Here is a 22831-nt window from a genome sequence, read left to right as displayed (position 1 = left end):
GGTGTCCAGGTCTGACGGGGTAAAAAGGCTGTAAAACAAATACAAATCATCACCCAGCCATGCCTATCAGTATGACATGTTGTACTGATTTCACGTGTCCAAAGAAAATTGTTCCAGTAGTCTTGTGGTTTGATCAGCTGCAACTTGCTGCTGTGCTGCAAAACTTTTTTTTTTTTTTTACAGAGAAGAAGCTTTAATTAAAAGATTCTTCTCTGAAAATAATTAATATTCTGTAAATTATTGGTACCAAGCATTGCAAAATCTGACACTGGGATGAATTTGCTAAAACATGGTAAATGGTAAATGGCCTGTATTTATATAGCGCTTTACTAGTCCCTAAGGACCCCAAAGCACTTTACATATCCAGTCATCCACCCATTCACACACACATTCACACACTGGTGATGGCAAGCTACATTGTAGCCACAGCCACCCTGGGGCGCACTGACAAAGGCTACCTATCCTATCAAGTGTGTTCTTTCACAGGACTACACAGATTCCTGTTTCAGATTTCTTTTGGATGTGATTGTATTTAGTGTAACAATTTAAACTTGCAAAAGTATTGAACCACCCCTTTTTTCTTATACCTTGTCTCTAATGAGACAGAGAGTTTTGTAATTTTTTATATTGTTATGAGCAATATTTCTCCAGGCTTTCTGAAGGTCTTCAAAGTTTTTCCTCGGACATTGGCTGTCTTTTTGCTCATTTTTAATCCAGTCATTGTATCTGACCATTTGTTTTTGTATCTTTAGGCACTTTGTTACTACCAGCACATAATTTGTTCCCATCTCTGATTTGAATGTAGGAAAAAAAAAAAAAAAAAAAAAAAAAGATATCACAGTTTGACAGGCATAAAATTGTTCGTCAATATTGTATCAGAAATGATCTCAGTGGTGACCCTTCCTTAAGAATGGAAACAGAGAAATCATGTACGGAGGAGGTAAAGAGGGAGGTACAATAGCAAGTGCCTACAGCCATCTGGAAAACATGGTGGAGGCTCTGTAATGGTTTTGTGCTGCATTTCAGCCAATGATGTCTGGAATTGTGAAAGCATTGATGGATTTATGAATCCAAAAAACTGCCATCAGATTTTGATTCACCATCCAACAACAGCTGTAAAGCATCTAATGAACAACAGCTTAACTTTTCAACATGACAATGACCCAAACACCAAAAGACTCCTCCCCAGAGCCTGGACCTGTGGGATCATCTTAAAGGAAGGAAAAAAGGTACCTAGCATCCAAAGAAGAGCCTTGAATGTCCTTCAAGAAGCTTGGTGAATTATTCCTGAATACTACTAAAAGAAATTACAAGAAAGCGAATGGTTGTCTGTCTCTGTGTGTTAGCCCTGCGACAGACTGGCAACCTGTTCAGGGTGTACCCCTGCCTCTCACCCTATGACAGCTGGGATAGGCTCCCGCAACCCTGAAAAGGATAAACAGAAGCGAATGGATGGAAACTCCTTAAAATAATACAGACTCTTTGCCTTTTATACTGCACGCATGTTTGCAAATCCTTTAATAAGTATAGCAGACATTTCCTGTTCTTTCTCACAGTGTACTACTACTACTACCAATACTTAATAACAATAATAATGATCATTTCAAACTATTTTAAGTATATTTATATAAGTACAGTATAGTATAGTCTATAAAATGCTGAGTGTACCTTTAAATTACTAAGTATTTAAAAAGTAAAGAAGTACTTGTTTTATTCCAATAGTGAATCTATATAAATAATGCATGTTTTATGTGTTTTAGCCACTCACCTATCAGCGTAAATACTGAAGAAAAGAGTCACACTCCCCAGGAACAGAGATAATAAACTTAACACCACCATTGCCATTTTCTAGGAAATCTCTATAAACATGTGTATGTGAATACAAACCAAAAAAAGCATCATTTGTTTTATGCAATTCATATTTACTCCTCTGCTAACTAGTAACTGCTGCAAATACATATCATCGGTTTTTGTCGAAACACAGTTTGAAAAAAAAACTTCTCTACATCCACTACAACCTTTGCTGTCTCTCTTATATTTGTCTCCATCTAGTGTTGGAAAAGTAAATATTGCTTTCTATAGTGTACAAACATCAACAATAAATCAAATATTTACATAAATAAAACTGGACATTCACTCTTCTATTAGTATTATTTTATTATTTTTATTTGCAGATCTTACCACTGTCCACATGGAGAAAAATCATTGGATCTGCAGGGGATCTGGTGCTAAAATAAGAAGGAGTCAAATCTATATAAAAAAAATATAGAATCATTATTATTATGTGACATAAGTGTATATTATACTTCATTTGGATTAAAAACAAATAACTGTTATAGCCAAGGGTTAAGTGTGACATGGGTAGTTTGGGTACTCTAATAGTATGACATTTATTTGTGTACAAACTGTGACCAGCTGATGTATGCTCATGCTCCAGTATTCAGTGCTCTTTGAGTATTTAGCATTTCAACAGTGAGATGAATAGACCTTTGAAAATAATTTCTCATCTTTCTCTGCTCTCTTTCTTAAATCTTTTTCCAGTTCTACACTGTAAATTTACAACTTTTTTCTCTCCTTTGAAAATTTGACAACTGCACATTTTCTTGCAGACACATTTTGTGAGACAAGCTTCACAAAAACAGTTTGTGTATTTGATGGTATCTCTTGAGCTTTATTTCAAGTTACTACTGCCACTTGCTGTTGTTACTCCATTTATGCACACTCCTTTGTCTGCACTATGAATACACCCCACGGATGAGGGAAAAAAAGATGTGTCAAAGGTGTAAGCAGTTATGGGATGTCATGTTTTTCTAATGACTGAGCAAATATCTCAATGCCATCACTAGAAGAACAACTTTAACTAAAGGTGCCAGAATACTACTTTAACCCCGATTGTAAGCCTAAACTATGTCTTGCATAAATTTATCTTATTGCAAGTCATTGTCTAAAACAGGCCCGAATAGGAGTGGTTCAATCAAAGACTTCTAAAATGGTTATGTGTTTACATGCACATACACAACACTGGGTAAATTATGGCTGAGATATTCTTACCTGTTTCATCCTGTCTGTATACATCAGATATATGACTGGAAAGAATCTCTGGTTCCAACGATTCCCCCAGATGTAGGTGAGGATTGATATTTTTATGTTGGCTGGTTTTGCCATTGCATAGCGTCTGGCTGTCAAGTGTTCTCCACCTGCTCCCCTGCTTCTAAAGAACCAGAGGCAAACGTTTTTATCTTTCAGCTTTGTGAAAACATTCAACAATATTCTCTAGCTTTTAAATACATTTAAAATAATGTAATTAAGATGCTATTATCATACGTGGAAAATTTCTTTTCTCCATCCTTAATATTATTACCTTCTTATGTCCTCTTGAAAGGAAGACCAAAGTGGATTGTTTTGTAGCAGTAAGGTGGAGCCCCTTCCCTACCACAGTGAGGTGGCCTTCTCTGGAGCATGTCCATACCTGGCTTCCTGGCTCTCTTCTATCACCATCCTTGCCACTTGCAGTTCTGAAGACACAGGGCTGCAGATGCACACCTTCATATTGCTCTCTTGGTGCAGTCAGACATTCTCCAGTGTGGTAGTTGCTGACAGCCTGGCTCTCTTGGTGCCAACGCCATTCCTGTATAGGTGAGCATGGGCTGCATTCGCCCAGTGACACTCTACCTCCTTCGGTTCCTTCTGTAACCTGCAGACATTTACCCAGCAGCTTGTTTTGAATCTTTAAGGCAGACAGCTCTGTGGATGACAACATACAAATAAAACATAAAAGAATAAATAATTAAAGTACCCATAAATTATATGTAATAAATGTGTGTTAACAGATGCATTTGGTATGTCTGATATGCAAAAAGCTGTATATTTTATTATTTAAAACAAGGTAATATAACTGGTTAGCAGTCAGTACCAAGCCCACATGCTTACCTGTAGAGAACCACAACCTTATCTAGGTAACCTACAACTGCTCTCTGCTGTACTCATTTTCTGTGTGTCAACCACATTAACATTACTACTTAAGTGGACAAACACATGCAAATCCAGGAAAACATGGCTCAACATGCAGTTTGTAACCACACAAGAGCACTTCATTCAACAGTAAAACAACTAAATAAACAAACACATGTTTATTTTTTTGTTGTCGTTATTGTTTTAGGTTGATAAATCCTGCAATGGAGCTTCATCTGTTTAGCTCTGCAATGCTGTGCTTTGAAACCACTGACTGAACCTATGTGTAATGCATTTGAAACCAAGACTAACTGACCAAGCAGTGAAGTTCACACTTTATTACATATAAAAAAATCTAGCTGTTTAAATAAAAGCCTTTAGAGGTGTCAATCAGTTATAGTCTATAAATATGCCCTTCATTTTAAACACTGCTGTTTTTTCATAGTTCTGATGTAATACAGGAGTCATAACTGCACCTGCTTTGCTTTACAAATAGGACAAAATTCTGGTGGTTTTTGAGAAAATGACACCTGCAGACCTGTTTCTCTGTTAAACCAACTCACAATTCATTAGGTACCATTAACAAAAGCAGTGATCCCAAAAATGCTGACATCTACAAGGGAATGAAATCCGGCAACCTGCGGGTGCTGCTGTAAGCTATGATCTTTGTCTGAACCCACACATAACAGAACAAAGCCAGTCCCAGGGCGCATAGAAAGGAATGAAATGTATCCACATTACTTCAACAAAGTTACAGCTACAATAAAAAAAGGTCTGGAAGAGCATGAATGCTGCGAACATATGATAGTTTGACAAAACTAAAACATTTTAACGTAAAAATCAATGGTTCAAACCCTGTCAGCGTTTTTTATCAATATATGTACGAGCTTTCAGTGAAAACAAGAAATTTTGGGCATGACCTTAAACTTCTCACCCACAGTTTTTGTTTGTATAGACAGATTAAATTTATTATCTCTTTTATCAGCTTCATCCATCCATCCATCCATCTTCATCCGCTTTATCCAAGGCCGGGTCGCGGGGGCAGCACTTGCAAAATGCCTTTCAGCTACTTAAGAAATGTTTACAACAGTTCGAACAGCTAAAATTAAAACTGTTTTTTAAAAATAACAGCTATATTACTGAGGTAAACAGCGACACATGTTACCTTTGAAAATGATGAAGAGGAAAAAACAGACGTTCAGTAGCACTTTTCCCATTTTGGTGGCAGGCGAAAGTAGCCTATCCTATGGTCATGTGCTTGTGTTGTCTGAGCAACAGCAGCAGGTGGGAGGAGCTAAGCATTCACAATATCAATAGATGAGCAATAAATACAATAAATAGTGACCATGTGACACTTTTTAATCCTCTTAAGGAGGAATGAAATGTTTAAGTATCATTTAGATTTCTTTGTTTGCAATGAAATGCTTCACAACTGTCCAGAGGAGTTTAAACTATTCAAGATCACTCTTACAAGTGCTGTCCCTATTCTCCACCCATGACTGGCAGACCTTTTTACAAATGCTAACAGTACAGTTTCTCCTTCCACTAGAAAACCATTGCAACCGATACCACCTTTACTGATAAACATGCAATGTTTGCCACTGTGGCACACATGAGTTATTGCCTGCAACCAAGGTGCTACGACTCCATGGAATACTAATTAGGTTTAAAGGGGTGTAAATCTGTTTTAGCAAGACAACAAGTCTTTGAGGAATGTTTGTGGGGCTGAATGGTTATGTGGTGTTTTTCTCTGTAAAGATTCACCACATAGGATGCTATCGGGATAAAATTCCCTACTCCCTGCACATAAAAACAGCTGGAGCAAAACATTTTTTGTCCTGTTTTCAGCTGATAAATGTCAGGCTTATGATTCAAAATTATTTCCTACTTAATGATCTTTAAGCTTGGGTATAAAACATGTTTTGGTAAAAAGAACAAAAAAGTTTGTTGCACATATGAACCAATGAATCAACATGAATGAATAAAGATCTAAATTAAATGTTAAAATATTCAGTTTTATCAAACTTTAATAAGCTTATATTTATTTTTATCTTCAATGGGGGACGCAAACACAATACTAGCACAAAAAGTAGGCAATGCATGTTTTGGCCTTTGAAAAAACAAAAAATAAAAAAAGCAACATCAGTGGAGGATGTCAATTGGACTGGAGTTGTTCACCATAACTCCTAAAAGCCCAGCTCTATGTCACATTTTCCGATACATGTTACCCACAAAAAGTCAGAAACATTATGGTACATCTTGAGACAGTCTGGGACCAGGAATATATTCATATGTAGGATTTACAAAATGTCTTGACACATGCTCAATTATCCAGGTTAGGAATCCCAAAAAGTATATTCAGTTCATTTCAAGGTAACATTCTCAGTACGAAAAAATGTCTGAACAATTATCCAAGTGTCTAAAGAAATTGCTTACAGTTTATTTAAGGCTTATTCGCTTAATAAATCCAGTTCAGCTTCTACAGTCATTCATTCATTCTGATGCTGGTAAATGGACAAATATAGTGGAGGTTCTTCTCCATGGAGAGCAGTAGGGCCTGGATGTTGCACAGATGGTGCTATGAAAGCTGGAACTGAACCCTGTGAAGCAGCTCCTTGTGGCCACTGGTTATAATCACTTGTTATATTTGCATGCTGAGTGGGATCTGGGGTGGGGTATTGATAAACACCTGACCCTGTGAGTATAGGATCCAATCCAGTGGTGAAAGTAGAGGATGTGAACTCGCTGTAAGCTGGAGACTCAACTGTCTCAGGCCCCACAGCCTCACGACTCTGAGCTGGAGCAAATTTAGAAGGAAGGATGACCAGTGGAAACACCACTTCTGGGTCAAGGGCAAAACTAACGTCCAGATACACCTGGGAAACAGTCAGAGATGAAGAAACTTGTAAAGCATTATAATCTGCAATAAAGATGTTGTGTTAAGACACATATTTACTTTTTATTATTTATCCACAAATGTTTGCAAAAAAGCAGGTTCATTTCTGAGGTAATACAAATCATGTATTGTTTCATACCTTTATGTAATATTCAACTGAGATGATTTCACAGTTATGGAGGGTGGGAATGGCATCGCTGGGAACTTTCAGCTGGCAGGAGGCAGTTTGCTCTGAATTTGGACGGATAGTGTCTCCGACCATTTTGAACAGCGTTTCCTTGCTGCTATTAGTGTTGTCCTGGCAACTGTACACAGTTACCTGCTGAAGTTTGAATTTGAGCCTTGTGTTCCTGGAAGAGGAGTTGCAGATTTTGGCGACAACAGACAAGGTTTCACCTGTCAAAAGCAAATATTAACAATAAGCTGCATTTTTTTTTTTTTTTTAGTCTATCAACATTTGCTAGAGCACGTTGCAGATACTTTACCTGGAGAACAAACTCCTCTGTTAATGGTAGCACAGATCTGGACCTGTCCCTTGCAGAGACCACTCATCTTTTTACGCACTGAACTGGACTGTGGACACTATAACAAACCAAATAAACATTTTTCCAGATCAACTAAATGCCTCATGTGGAGAAAATGCAGAAGAAAATACCTCAATGTTGTTTTTAGGCTTCAGATCTAGTCCAGGTAATCAACGCTGAATTCTCTTGTATGTTACATTTGCACTGTTGGTATGTTTGAACTGATGACTATCCCCAAGATGTATAAACAAAAAACTTTAAAGTGTAAAAGGTAATTCAGGTTTTTGAATCTGAAACATTTTTTATTGAATAGTTAAAACACATTTTCCAAAAATCTGATGTTTAACACATGTCACTCTAGTGTTTACCATCATTTGAGGAGTGTGTGGACAGGACTTTGACACAAAGTTGATCTCTTTTAGCACTTTCGAAGGCAGTCGCCATCTCCTAGATACCTTGGCTTCAAAGGTGTAGACAATATTTCCATGTTTTCCCTTAAAGGACGAAGGCATCCTTCTGTATAACAGAACTAATTAGGAATGCATTCATTTGCAAAAGCAAGATATGTATTAATGTTGGATGCTGCAAATTCTCACTTACCCCTCTGGGATTTTGAGCCTGAACTTAAAGATGTGCACTCTTTTTGGAAGAACAGTCCCTGCAAGAGTCGTTTGATTAACATTTGATCTCAATCTCATATTCTCAAAGTTAACTGTTTTCTTTATCTCTGCTACACTATTTAACCCATTGATACTTCCTTTTGTCTGGCTTTTGTTTTGTTTGGAATTACAGATAAAAGTGTTAATATTTTTTAACTATAGCTGCCAATAACAGATAATAAAAGACAAGTTAACCAACTTGAATTAGTTCAATCTTTTTTGTGGTTTGACCTGGAATCCTATCATGCACACCTCGATAACATGTCTTTATTTATTCATTTATTTATTTAGATTTTTGTTCTTATTATTTTGGGATATATCTTTCCTCAGACTCTTCACTTCATAAAAAGAAAAAAAAACTTCTTTTTTTTTAAAGTAAGGAATCTAACTGTAGCAATTTTGCTTTTTAATACAACACATTGCCAAATTTCCTGATAAATTTCATAGCTACAAACACCTTTAAGTACAACAAACTCTGTTTGACTTTGACATCCTACCTTCATCGTTTTCTGCAACCAAGTATTCCTTCACTTTGAAATATCTCCTGCGCGCACTTTGCAGTCTCTCGACAGGTACACCTACTTCTGTCCATTCTACGTTAGCGTCCCCTTTAGCTTTTATATAAACGCTCTTGACTTTGACTTCTTTTGTCAGTCTGAAACTGACTGTACCCACTATAGTATCGCCTTCAGAATAACTGCTGTTGTCACTGATTGTTTCAAAAGTCACATTTAAGTTCTTTATCGGAGACATTTCAGAGCCGAGTGAAATGCAGAGCGTTTTTCTAGGAACTAATAAACTGAAGCAAGATATGACAGGAAGCTCCGCCTAAAGAGTGAGATCGTAATTTATGATTCTACCCAATATCACAACATCTAAATATCATATAAAGAGAAACGTCATATATTTACGCAGTTTAGGGTGATGTGAGAAAAACTACCAGGCCACAAACGATGTTCACAAGAAGAAGATCACATTCACAGCAAATTGGCAGGTTTTTAAAGTATATTCCAGTAAAACCCCGAAACCTATTAAAATATGCTTATGATGTACTGGTAATTGATCGCTAGTCCATCTGTAATGGACTAGCGATCAATCAAAAACTGTATAGAGTATTGCAAATTTCACCCCGTGACAACAGCGATAGGCTCCAACCCCGGGCTAAGAAAATTGAAGGATGCTCTTATAAACTTTTGCATCACCAAAATCACTCGTCGGAGTCAGACTGGGCAAAAGCATTTGCCGTGTGATGCGAGCATTGGGTATCGGTATGATTATTCGGAGATATTCCGTCCCATTCAGCAGAGAGAGTTTGTTTTGTTTCGTCAGCAATGATTCAGATTCGTCCCATTTGGGTGTTGAAACGAAACCATCGTGTCCTTTGTGCCGAATTGCGCTGAATTCTGAGACGTGGACTGATTTTGGCTCGCCCGTGATTATGCGGGAAAAGACTTGTTTCTAAGAAAGTCTGCATGCAGTTTGGTCTGAACGGTAAAAAAAAAAAAAAAAAATCAGTCGAAACAATTTAACTCTTCCAGATTGCAGTGTAGATTTTAGTGTAAATTATTTTGTGGACACGCTGGGTTATAATTGCCCGATAGGCCCTTCAGCAATTACTCTGCCTGTTGTGACTGCTTAGTTTATTGTACACATTACAATGATCTCAATAATGTCGTTGTGTCATGGTCCTGAGTTTAGTGTGTGTGTGTGTGTGTGTGTGTGTGTGTGTGTGTGTGTGTGTGTGTGTGTGTGTGTGTGTGTGCGTGTGTGTGTGTTTATTAATTTATATTATTTAATTTAGTGTTATTCGTGGTTTTAGTGCTCCCTACTGATCTGCTACTGTGTGTTATATCCTTAGTTTCTAGTCTTTAGGTTTCTGTTACTGTGCCCCATGTTCACATGTTCGTACATCTCCTATGACCCCTTGTCAGTCATGTGTCCTGGTCTCAGTGTCAAGTCGGTGTCTTAGTCTGTCTCATGTTTCCCGTTTTATTTTGATGGCCTCTCGTCTAGTGTTTAGTCTAATCAGTTTTGCTTCCTCCCTGTCTCGAAAATATTATGGCAACACTGAGAAGGCAAATCATTAAGATGTGTTGTGAGATACAGGTGATGGTGTTTCTGTCTTAGTTCTCTAAGCAGAACTTCAAAAAGCTCAATTCTTCTGGCCAGTTCTTGTCTGAGGTTCAGACTAGGAAGAACGTAACTATAATATTGAACCTGAAATATGATCCCCCCACCCACTAGGGAACCACTCTCAGCTGTGGGTTCACCTTCTTCTGCTGAACTCATAGAGCAGCAAACAACCAGTCCAGAGAAATACCATAGCATCACTTTCATCGCTCACTCCTCAACTCCTGTGAACCATAACAAGTGTGGCCTCTCTAAACATCAGTAACTAAGAAAACATGTAGGTAAAACAGTAGGTATCCTACTTATTGCTGACTTTATTATTATTATTATTATTATTATTATTATTATTATTGTTATTATTACTATTACTATTATTATTATTATTATTATTAATAATAATAATAATAATAATAATAATAATAATAATAATAATAATAATAATAATAATAATAGTAGTATTGTGCTTGGGTTTTTAGACTCTACCAGTTACACAGATGTCTCTTCCTCTGGGCTGTTTAAAGGGGCAGTTTATACAAATGGCCTTTTAAACAGCCCAGTTTATCCAAAGTTGTGTATATACCAGATGCTGTCAGGCTTCAAATGTATGTATTTGTCCTCTCCACAGTCCAATCCATTGTAAGCCATTGATCTACTGCTTAAGTTCACATCTTCAGTTCGAAAATGGAGACAAGCATCGAAATTGATAAATTTTGCAAGCACAAAATGGTTAGTAAAAGAACGTCAAGGAATACTAAATTATGTAATATCTTAAAATATTAATTTCCATACACAGCGCTTACCACTTGTAAATGGTGATGATCATCACAATACTGTTGATGTTCTGGTTTCTTTTATCAGAAACACGATTCAGTGAAACACAGCTGAATTAAATTCCCCTAGTCATGCATATAATAAATATGTGAGTCACATACAAAACTCATTTCTGCATGCATATACAGACTAAGAAACACATCATTTTACGCAGCCCACATTTGAAACTATATATTATCCTTCTCTAAGCTCTGATTGTTGTACATATATTTCCTCATTTACATACAAGTTACTCACTTTCACAAAGCTCTGAGGCTAAATAAAAAAATACTCAGCATCCTCTACAAACATCCAGTACAAACATTTGCTTTTTCTCACCTATTTGTCTCCATCTAGTGGTGGATTTCCAACAGATAAAATTGTAAGTAGATTATTAATTAATTAGTTGTGTGAGAGCTGGAATCTAGGAGTTAGCGCTACCCATAGGCGAGTGCAAGCAGTTAGGATTTCTTAATTTGAGGTGTCAGTATTTGATGGAAATCCTTTGTTGAGATTGGTGGCGTGACTGGACTAGAGTGGTCCATTGCTAAAGAGGTAGGGCAAAGATAACAGTGTTAGGTCTGAGTCAATATGGTGCTTAGTATTGAGCGCTGTGTTTAATCTTTAGGACAGTTTTGGTAAAGTTTGGTAAAGCAGGAGGAATACCCCCTGTGAGCTTTGTGATTGTTTTTATAAATATATTCCAGTTTTCTGATTTTCACACCAGACTGCTGCTTCAGACTGCCTGGCTGTTTTTAGTATTTATACTGGTTAGTATCGCTCAATAGATGGGAACCAACTGTCAGTCTGTAGTGTGACCTAACCTTGTTTTTTGTTTCCCCACAGGAGATGAAATGCTGCGGTAAGTTATTGTGGTTTCCTAACTGCTCCTTGCATGCATCGCATGTAGGGCAAGTTGACGTGTGGGCATTCAGTGGTTTTTTGATGGTTTTTCTTAAATAGTTCCCACAGTAGGGCGTAACGTATGTTATAAAAGTAGTATGTAGCATTATTCTTGACATTATTACCTAGTGTAACTCTCGTTGGAAGTGGAGAAAAGAAAAGAAAAAACAATGTCTTAACAAATCAGTGATCGTCTTTAATGGAAAAGGTAACACTCTTCCTAAATGTGTTAAAAGTGAGGCAAACAATGGAAAGTAGAACAACCTGCCCCCTAAATCTCTGACCACACTTACCACTTTTGTATGATGAAATGTACAAACACACAGAGGTGTGAGAAAACACATTGGTGCATCTCCCAAAGAGGCAGCAGTGGAAAACTATGAGCTCAGAGCAAAAACGGAAGGACATAAATAAATGCAAGCACTCACAATGACCGACCTGCTCTAACATGTGTAGATGAGTCAAAACGTTCTTTACAGTGTTTTTATTCTGAGTCTAAACTCTTGTGCAGTTCTCTGTTACCTATCGTAGCTACTTTTGTGCTGGCGAGATGTTTTTTCCATGCTCGCTCGCTCTCTCCCTCCCCACGCCCCTGCTTGGTTAAATTGTGCATATAATGGCAGAGTGTTACTGAAATGTTGTGTGCGGTAAAAATGGTCATCACCACTGTTCAAAGCTCTTAAAAGCAATATATCTCACCTTTATGCTACAATCTTCGTAAGTCCAGCGTTTATCTATGGCAACTTGCTATACTATTGCTCAGGGCAAACCAATCTCTTCTCTCATCACACACAGCCAAAATGTGTTTGTCCCCCTGGATTCATCAAAAAATCCAATTAACCGTTTGCATTTTCATAATGTTTTAATATTCCAATTTGTTCCAATTCATCTTAGGAAATAACTGTTTTACCACAGAAGGCAACCGCTGATTTTCTACAATATATTAGAGGCTTTACTCTTGATTTTTTCAGCTTTGACTAATAAGTAATCATTATATTATAACCAAAAACCTTCTATAAAGCTTCTTTGTTTCATGTACATTACAATAACACATTACATTTCAGCTGCTGTGCAGGTTGAGGAATGACCCTCTATCCCTTTGATAGCACTGTGACACATACATCCAAGTTTAGACATTCACCTGGTGGCAGTTTATTCCTTTAACCATCCATCAAGTTATTTTATTGGATGTTATCAAGATGCTGTCATGCTATGATCACAGTGCTCAGAAACATCTAATTTTAATAATGAAAGCTCTCAGTTATAAGATTTTATCAGCAATTTTTCAAAACAAAAGCTTCCCATTGACAGTAATCAGATGTGAAAAGTGCTTCTGAGTCTGTTTCAGCTGACAGTGAAGGCATTGCAGTATAAAACAGTAAGTAGTTTAACAGAGACCATGTTGGTCATCACGAAAACCATAAGCTAGGAGTAATGCTAAGTGTTTTGCCTCAAGAATTTGATATGCCACCATACATAGAACAACATAAACAATTCAATATTTTTCAAAGTAAAGTGCAGCATACTCCTAAGGATAACACTGCTAAACAGACCTTTCACCTCAAATCTCTAAGCATAAACACAAATTATATGTGACATTGTTTTTTATATATATTTAAAACAACAGACAATGCATTTACATTCCAGTTTTCAAAACACTGAAAAAACAAGCAAAATTATAATAACAAATATAAAAATGTGATCTATAATTAAAAACATGTCTGTTGTTAAACAAATTGTTATGTGGAGTATAGAGAGTAGAAGACTGACTAAAGGAAAATCACTTACTTCTCTTATTGTTTGTTCTGTCACTTCTTGTGTCTCTGGTTACCCTACTGATATCAAGAGGTGAAAACTGCTCAGTCACATGATTTAACCCCCAGTCCCATTTTTCAGGCCCTTTAAAAGTCACAGTTTTGGGGTACAGCTCTGATTACTTGGTATAGTATATGGCCAGCTACGTCTAAATAGGGTATAGGACATAGAAACTTTCTGCAACTGAACACATTCATGATTTGTCCAGTTAGTCTTATTTTCCCTCCAAAATATTAAATATTAAAAACACAGTTTTTGTATAACACATTTAATTCCTTTGTGGGACAACAGCTGGAAGGCCTCTTCTGTCCTGCCAGTTGATCATCAACAAGAAGGGGGCAGCTTTATGATTCTGCCTTCTGAACCCTGTTTAACCCATACCCAACTGTGACTTTTGAGGTGTCCCCTGCTATTAATATTTGGCCCATTCACTTACACTCACAGTGTTTCATTTTGATGCTGGTAAATGGACGTATATAATGGAGGTTGTTCCCCCTGTAGAAAAGTAGTCAGAGTAGGACCTGGATGTTGCATTAAAGGTGCTTTAAAAACTGGAGCTGAAATCCCCTGTGCAGTAGCACCGTGTGACCACTAGTTAGAATTGCCACTTGTTATATTATCATGCTGAGTAGCATCTGGGGTGGGGTAGTGACCTGACACTTTGGGCTCAGAGCCAAATCCAGTGTGGAAGGCAGGGGAAGCGAAGTTGCTTTAACTTGTGACCACAGTTGTCCCAGGTGGGTGAGGCCCCACAGCCTCACCAGGCTGAATGGCTGCACATCTGGAAGGAACGATGACCAGTGGAAACACCACCTCTGGGTCAAAGGCAAAGCTAATGTCCAGATACACCTGGGAAACAGTCAGAAATTGAGAAACTTGTAAAGAATTATTATGTGTTCTAATTAATACATAGTTGAGACACACATTTCCCATGTAGCATATTTATTCACACATGTTTAGAAACAAAGCAGTTTTATTTCTGAGGGGATGTGATGTCACCAAGAAATTGTTTCATACCTTTATGTAATATTCAACTGAGATGATTTCACAGTTATGGATAGTGGAGATGGCATCATCAGGAATCTTCAACTGGCAGGAGACAGTTCGCTCTGAGTTTGGACTGATAGTTTCCCCGACCTCTTTGAACAGATTCATCACCCACTTCTTAGTAGACTCATTGCAGCGAAATACTGTTTTTTGTTCAAGTTTGAATTTGGGCCTCGTGTTCTTGGAAGAGGAGTTGCAGATTTTGGCAACAACAGATATAGTTTCACCTGTAAAAATCAAATCAGAACATTAAACTGCATTTTTAAATCTATCAACACTCGCTGCGCAGCGTGAAGTTACTGTACCTGGAGTGCAAACATTCCTGTCAGTGGTAGCAGACATTTGGACCCGTCCCTGGGAGAGCCCACCTATGTTTTTACTCACTGTACCAGATTGTGGATGCTATGACAGACCACATAGACAAACATGTTTACAATTTAATGCGTGTGATTTTTAATGTGAGTTTTTTCACAAAGCACTTTCCAAATATCACATTTATAGCACGTATCAGTGCAGTGTTTACCATCACTTCCCAAAACTGTTGAAACGTCTTGGAAATGAAGTTGATCTTCTTTTTAACTTTAGAAGGCCACCACCAGCTCCTGGACATCTTTGCTTCAAACATGTACACAATTTTTCCATATACCCCCTTGAAGGATGAAGGCATGCTCCTGTAAACAAAACCAGTGGGAAATGTATGCATTTGCCAAAGCATCGTATGACAGTATTAATAATTCAAATTCCCACTTACCCCTCTGGGATTTTGAGCCCGAACCTAAACGTGTGGACCCCTTTGGGAAGTACAGTGCCTGCAAGAAACGGTCAGCAAATGTCGGCTTTGTCACAGAGCTACAGTGATATACTTACAATTTACTGCTGATCATTGAAGCCAGGTTATATTCCTTAAATGTAGTGTTTTCTTTATGTCGGCTGCACAATTTAACCCTTGCATTCTTCCAAGTGTGTTAAAGCCTCTCACCTTTACCATTTCTTGCAATTAAGTACTCCTTCACTTTAAAATATCTCCTTTTTGCAGTGTGGGTAATCTGGAAATATCCTGTTCCTTCTGTCCATTCTGCCTTGACGTCTCCTTTGGCTTTTACAGAAAGGCTCTTAACTTTAACCTCTTTTGTCAGCCTGAAACTAACACTGCCCACTATAGTATCTCCTTCAGAATAACTACCGTCTTCGTTGATAGCTTCAAAGGTCACGTTTAAGTCCTTCATCGAGGACATTTCCGAGCTGAGTTGAAGACGATGCGTTTCTTAGCACCGATAGACCGATTTAAGGTGCATGACGGGAGGCTCCGCCTAAAGAGTGACATCGTGACTTATGATTTCAGATAATAACAAAAGTTAAGAGATGAGATGCTCCACGCATTGATTTAAGTATGATATACAGTATAATGAAACATTTGAAAACTTATTGCAATTTACGTAGTTTAGCAAATAGACTAGCCTACTGAATAGTGCTGAACATGAACTCGTTAAATCGAAGTCACGGTCGTACTGAAAGATTCATACATCTCGCTAAGAAGACTGTGTTTGTATATGATCGCTGACAAAAAATAAATAAATAACCATAACACTACTCAACAATCTGTTAATACTCCCTCCTGTAGTTTAGGGTACATGTAAATATGTCTTCAATAAAAATAAATAACGTGCTCGTTACATAAGAGCTTATTTACGTTATTGCTGCTCATTCAAGAATTGTAAGCAAGCATATAAGTGCAATTTCAACACCATAATGCACATCTAAAGTAAAACTTCACTGCAGAGTTTGGTCATCCACATTTGCAAGTCAAAAAATACGTAAATGAGGGAAAAGTAGGTTATACACTTGTGTGATTTGTGTGAGCAGCGTTACCATGTGTGCGTGCGGTTTGGTCGCTGCTCTGAACCCAGATGAACAACTTAAGTGAACACCGCTGCCTTTCCGAGAAACGGCTGTCTGTGCAATGTGAAAAAGAGGGAGAGGTGTATAAAAGTTTTTTTTTTTTTAACACACCGTTTTTTAATCGGTAGCAGCTAAATAAAGGAAAGGCAACCAAGGAGTACAGAGACCAGAGTAGCGATTAGGAAAATGTATTTGCAATCAGATTAATAACAGAATAAATACATAAACCTCCTCAAAAACATTGACACCTAAATGGAGAGAGAAAGAAGCCATAATCGTCTCTCAGGGGAAGTACTTTATTTTTGAAACCGTCTCAGCAATACAGCATGAGTATTCTCAGCTTGTCCTATCTTCACCTGCCTCTCTGGTCTCCCTTGCCAACTTGTTCCTTGCTCTGCTTAGCCCTCTCTCTATCTGTGCTGCGTGTTCTTCTTCACTGGTGTTTACTGGGGTACTGTGTGTGTATTTATATTGTATTGTTGCCTCCTAATGATTCCTTAATCAGTCACCGACCTTTCACTGTGTCAGTTCTTCGAATAAGTCCAGTGAGTAAAGCTGCTAACAGAAAGGGATGGTAGCCAAAGAGTACAAAAACACAGTGTAGCAGTTAAAAACATTTGATTTATTTATAATTTCAGAAAAAGCCGAAGGCAGTTAAAAACAGCAAAAAATAAAATCAAGCTAGCAGTCCATTGTTGTACATTAAGTGCACAGGTGCAGGGGTCTTAAGACAAATGCTTTGGAACCCATCACAGCAACCAGTCTTTTAACTGTTGTGTCTCACTGGGGAATGCCTTCCCCATGCCCATGCCACACCAGTTCCCCCAGCATCCGTCAGTTCTTTCCATTTTGATGCTTCCCCTTTCTCTGCTGCTGGCACATCATCTTTTATACAGAGTAAGCAGGTGTTGATAATTGCTTTGTTTAGGAAACTGTAGTAGGAAGTCACAACTTTTCAAAATAAAAATATGCAAAATATATAAAAAGTTGCAACTATTACTGGACATTTCTATAATTAAACATGTCAGATTACTCTTTTAATTTACCCTGCATACACTCAATAAATGTCATTGTCCTGGGTCATTTTGACCCAGCATTCTTAGTTTTCTTGTGTTTTTGTATTTTGTTCATTATTTATTCCATGGTTCCTCGGTTGTTCAGTTTAGTTTATTAGATTTCCCCCCGTGTCTTTACCCCCTGTGTCCCCGTCCTGTATCTGTGAGTTCCTATGCCTAGTTTCTTTTCCTTGTGTTTTATTCCATGGTTTCCCCAGCTCGTTATGTCTGCGCCCTTTTCCCAGGTGGGTAAGCCCCCACAGCCTCACCAGGCTGAATGGCTGCAAATCTGGAAGGAACGATGACCAGTGAAAGCACCACCTCTGGGTCAACGGCAAAGCTAATGTCCAGATACACCTGGGAAACAGTCAGAGATTGAGAAACTTGTAAAGAATTATTATTATGTGTTCTAATTAATACATAGTTCAGACACACATTTCACATGTAGCATATTTATTCACACATGTTTACAAAAAATGCAGTTTTATTTCTGAGGGGATGTGATGTCACCAAGAAATTGTTTAATACCTTTATGTAATATTCAACTGAGATGATTTCACAGTTATGGATAGTGGAGATGGCATCATCAGGAATCTTCAACTGGCAGGAGACAGTTTGCTCTGAGTTTGGACTGACAGTGGCCCCGACCTCTTTGAACAGAATTATCAGTGAGTTCTTAGTGTGGTACTTGCTGCGGTACACTGTATTTTGTTCAAGCTTGAATTTGGGCCTCGTGTTCTTTGAAGAGGAGTTGCAGATTTTGGCAACAACAGATAAAGTTTCACCTGTCAAAATCAAATCAGAACATCGAACTGCATTTTTAAATCTATCAATATTTGCCGTGCAACTTGAACCTTTATTTTACCTGGAGTGCAAACATTCCTCTCAATGGTAGCAGACATTTGGACCCATCCCCGGGAGAGCCCACCTATGTTTTTACTCACTGTACCAGATTGTGGACTCTATGAAAAACCACATCGACAGAGAAGATTTTTATGATTTATTGCCTGTGATTTTTAATGTGATTTCTTTTATACCAAACACTTTTCATTTAGCACACGTTACATTTCTAACACTTATCAGTGCAGTGTTTACCATCCCTTCCCAAAACTGCTGAAATGTCTTGGAAATGAAGTTGATCTCTCGTTTAACTTTAGAAGGCCACCACCAGCTCTTGGATATCTTTGCTTCAAGCATGTACACAATTTTTCCATTTTCCCCCTTGAAGGATGAAGGCATGCTCCTGTAAAACAAAACCAGTGTGGAAAGTGTACATTTGCCAAAAAAAGAAGATAAAATGTTAATGAATATTAAATTCCCACTTACCCCTCTGGGAGTTTGAGCCTGAATTCAAAAGTGTGGACCCCTTTGGGAAGTGAAGTCCCTGCAAGATAAAGCTAAACACTTTTAAAAATGTCAGCTTCTTAAAAGACATACAACTATATTTACAGTTTACTGCTGATCATTAATATTTACATACATATTCTTTGAATGTAGTGTTTTGTTTATATCTGCAACACTATTCGAGTAACTACAAAATACAAGTTAACCCTTACATACAGTTCATATTTCATGCTTTCACAGTATTTAAGAGTCAAAACTGACCAAGGTCAAGAATGACCTCTTAAGTGTTTCCAACAAACTACACTACAGATAAATTTACAATCTATAAATAGCTTGTCTGACATTAATAAATGGATGATTAATCCTTAGTTAATGTTTCAGGGAGCAGGAAGAGTGTATTTTTTTAATGTTTTTTAACACTCATTTTTAGAGGAAAAACATTTGCTGTCACAGAATAGCATGTCATGTGTCATGTAAGACATGAAATTATAACAGTCATAATTAATTAAATATAAGTGAAAATGGGAAGACAGTACTGGAACTTTTGGAATTTATTATAACCATTTACAAACATTGCAACCATTAAAAATTGCCCTCACGTTTTATCATTAATTAAAAAATAATCACAACAAACATGCAGGTACAAAATGTGCTTCTTGGAAACTAGTCCGTGCATTTAAAGCAGTGTTAGGAATAATTGCATATTTGTGGTACTTGCATGTTTCCTCAGCTCCCTAAAATGGCATCCATAATCTTGTGAACCTACAAACTCTCTTTTCATCTGTCTTGAGATCAACAATTAGGACAGGACAATTAAAGTGTGGCCAGAGGGGACAGACGCAGTGCTCCAGGACAGATTTAAAAACACAGACTGGAATATGTTCACCCACACAGACCTGGACCAGTACGCCTCATCTGTACTGGATTACATCTCCGAAACCACAGACAGTGTCACCACCCAGAAACGGATCACCATGTACCCCAACCAGAAGCCTTGGATGAACCGGGATGTTCGTCTCCTCCTGAAGGCCCGCAACACCGCCTTTAGGTCAGGAGATGCACACGCCTACAGCACAGCCAGGGCTAATCTAAAGAAGGGCATCAAAAAAGCCAAACACCATTATAAAAAGAAGGTAGAAGAACACTTCTCCAACTCCAACCCCCGACGCATGTGGCAAGGACTCCAGACCATTACAGACTACAGGACCACCAAACCCTCCCCCGCATCCTCTGATGTCTCCTTCCTCAACGAGCTCAACAACTTTTATGCTCGTTTTGAGCGAGGGAACCCCACAACCACAACCAAAGCAGACATGACGCCAGACCACCAACCTCTGACTCTCTCCCCCACCGATGTAGGAGCGGTGCTGAGCAGGATCAATGTCCACAAGGCTGCAGGTCCCGATGGCATCCCCGGGCGTGTTCTCAGAGCGTGTTCTGGGGAGCTTGCAGGAGTGCTCACAGACATATTCAATCTGTCCTTGGCCCACGCTGTGGTACCGGCCTGCTTCAAATCCACCTCCATTGTCCCGATACCCAAAAACTCCAACCCATCTTGCCTCAATGACTACCGCCCAGTAGCACTCACCCCCATCATCACTAAGTGCTTAGAGCAGCTGGTCCTAGCACACTTCAAATCCTGTCTCCCCCCCACCCTGGACCCCCACCAATTCGCATACCGCCAGAACAGGAGCACAGAGGATGCAGTCTCCATCGCACTGCACTCTGTCCTCTCACACCTGGACAACAACAACACCTACGCCAGAATGCTGTTTATAGACTTCAGTTCAGCGTTCAATACAATCCACCCCTCACAACTCATCAGGAAACTGATAGACCTGGGCATCAGTTCCCTCATCTGCAAATGGTTACTGGACTTCCTGACCAACCGCCCCCAACATGTCCGGCTGGATAACCACTGCTCATCTACCATCACAATGAACACCGGTGTACCACAAGGCTGTGTGATGAGCCCTTTCCTCTACTCCCTCTTCACCCACGACTGCAGACCTGCTGATGGTTCCAACACCATCATTAAGTTTGCAGATGACACCACGGTGATTGGTCTCATCAGTGACAACGATGAGGCCGCCTACAGGGAGGAGGTGGATCGTCTGGCTGAGTGGTGCGACACAAACAACCTGCTGCTGTAAAGTTATTTATTTCATATTCTGTATAGTTTTTCATATTTATATCCTGTTCATATCCTGTACATAGCTTGTACTCACTACAGCCTGTACATACTTAGTTATAGAATATTCACAACATACTTCATACCGTGTACATTATAACATACCATAATAGACCCATTTCTGTAATATACTTACATATCTATACTATTGCTAATATATATTGTAATATATCTATATCACTAAAGCACTTCTGGATGGATGCAAACTGTATTTCGTTGCCCTGTACCTGTGCATGTGCAATGACAATAAAGTTGAATTCTATTCTATTCTATTCTAACAAGCTCAGAATCAATTAATTTTATTGTGTTCATTTTTAGATTTTCTTTCAGAGTTGGTACTTGTGCTTGCAAGTGCAAGGCATGAGTACTAACAGATAGGCACATACCTTCATTTATGTAGTGCTTGTCTACTTTTATTGACTGCTAAAAGAGGTTTTGAGTACAAGTCAAATTGTAATCATGCATTCATACTGCACTTTATTCCTTACATTTCATCTTCCTCACATCCATGGCCAATTTAGAATAACCAGCTGTCCTAACACATGTGTCTTTGGGAGCAAGAAAACACAAAACATAACTTTTTTGGTTGTGGGCCAAATTATGGAGTGACTTCTCTTTTTACACCTTTATACTTTTTGCTGTTGTGATTGATGGATTTTATGATATTCAATTGTACTTTTTTACTACACTGTACTATTTTTGTTTAAATTCAAAATGGATCAAATCTCAAAAAGGATGCATGGTTTAATCAGTTTTCATTAGTTTTCATTACTTGATATCTCACTTTATTTATTATAATTAACATTATTTTAATATTTAAACATTTTTGTTGTTCTTATTGTTTCAGTACAAATCTTTATTTCCATATACGCTTAACTTCATGGGCAACTGCTTTTATTATAAAATTCTACAAAAAACAACAACCTCGCCAGATTTTAAAGGTGAGAGTAAAACCTCTTACCTTTAAGTGTTACACCAATTAAGTAATCCTTCACTTTGAAATATCTCTTTTTTGAAGTGACAGTCATTAGATAATCTCCTATGTCTTCTGTCCATTTTGTCTTTGCGTCTCCTTTGGCTTTTACGGTGAGGGTATTAATGCTGACATTTGTTGTCAGTTTGAAATTAACTGTGCCCACTATAGTATCTCCTTCAGAATAACTACCGTCTTCATTAGTCGTTTCACAAGTCAAATAAAAGTCCTTTATCGAAGGCATTTCAGAGATGAGTGAAAAGCGATGTGTTTCTCATCACAGATAAACTGATTTATGGGGCATGACAGGAGGCTCCACCTAAAAATTAACATCATGACATCTGATTTGACCACATTTATTACGACATGAATTTAAGCTGCAACCTCATTTTGACCAAAATGTGTCACCTATTAGTTGCAGAAAAATCGGGACTGCTATGTGTTTGGGTGGAGAAGAAAAAAATCTGGGTGAGACAAAGATCAGAGGTTTAGAGCACCTGTCACTGGTAACCCACAGGTGGCTTGTTTCAGTCCCTGTTTAGATAAAGATGTCTATCTCCAATACACTGGTTTTGTACAGTATATAATAACTGACAAATGAATAATCATAACATAACTCAATAGCTTCATAATT

At 38.1% G+C, this 22831-nt stretch overlaps 4 protein-coding genes across 4 annotated transcripts; all 4 read right to left on the bottom strand.

The window, feature by feature from the left end:
* Positions 1-2927: 2927 nt before the first annotated feature.
* LOC146621120 (uncharacterized) lies at positions 2928-5168 on the bottom strand. Its single transcript, XM_085368529.1, has 4 exons — positions 5117-5168; positions 3362-3744; positions 3052-3205; positions 2928-2944 (listed from the first exon to the last, which is right to left on the bottom strand). Exons 1-4 carry the CDS (start codon positions 5166-5168, stop codon positions 2928-2930), a joined length of 606 nt encoding a protein of 201 aa, XP_085224655.1.
* A 1272-nt stretch (positions 5169-6440) lies between these two features.
* LOC146621119 (arrestin domain-containing protein 3-like) lies at positions 6441-8783 on the bottom strand. Its single transcript, XM_085368144.1, has 6 exons — positions 8528-8783; positions 7972-8029; positions 7740-7887; positions 7333-7429; positions 6987-7243; positions 6441-6827 (listed from the first exon to the last, which is right to left on the bottom strand). Exons 1-6 carry the CDS (start codon positions 8781-8783, stop codon positions 6441-6443), a joined length of 1203 nt encoding a protein of 400 aa, XP_085224270.1.
* A 5616-nt stretch (positions 8784-14399) lies between these two features.
* LOC146621118 (arrestin domain-containing protein 3-like) lies at positions 14400-15970 on the bottom strand. Its single transcript, XM_085368145.1, has 6 exons — positions 15715-15970; positions 15487-15544; positions 15259-15406; positions 15041-15137; positions 14706-14962; positions 14400-14537 (listed from the first exon to the last, which is right to left on the bottom strand). Exons 1-6 carry the CDS (start codon positions 15968-15970, stop codon positions 14400-14402), a joined length of 954 nt encoding a protein of 317 aa, XP_085224271.1.
* Positions 15971-17911: 1941 nt separating this feature from the next.
* Positions 17912-22441, bottom strand: LOC146621117 (arrestin domain-containing protein 3-like). The gene is made up of 6 exons (XM_085368143.1): positions 22186-22441; positions 19016-19073; positions 18785-18932; positions 18555-18651; positions 18218-18474; positions 17912-18046 (listed from the first exon to the last, which is right to left on the bottom strand). Exons 1-6 carry the CDS (start codon positions 22439-22441, stop codon positions 17912-17914), a joined length of 951 nt encoding a protein of 316 aa, XP_085224269.1.
* Positions 22442-22831: the final 390 nt, after the last annotated feature.

Source organism: Diplotaxodon limnothrissa, linkage group LG12 (assembly GCF_057381915.1).
Source record: "Diplotaxodon limnothrissa isolate DT_005_m linkage group LG12, D_limnothrissa_male_GT1.1, whole genome shotgun sequence".
Lineage (NCBI taxonomy): Eukaryota > Metazoa > Chordata > Actinopteri > Cichliformes > Cichlidae > Diplotaxodon > Diplotaxodon limnothrissa.
The sequence above is the reverse complement of the archived record's forward strand: the minus strand, read 5'-3'. Positions and strand labels throughout refer to the sequence as shown.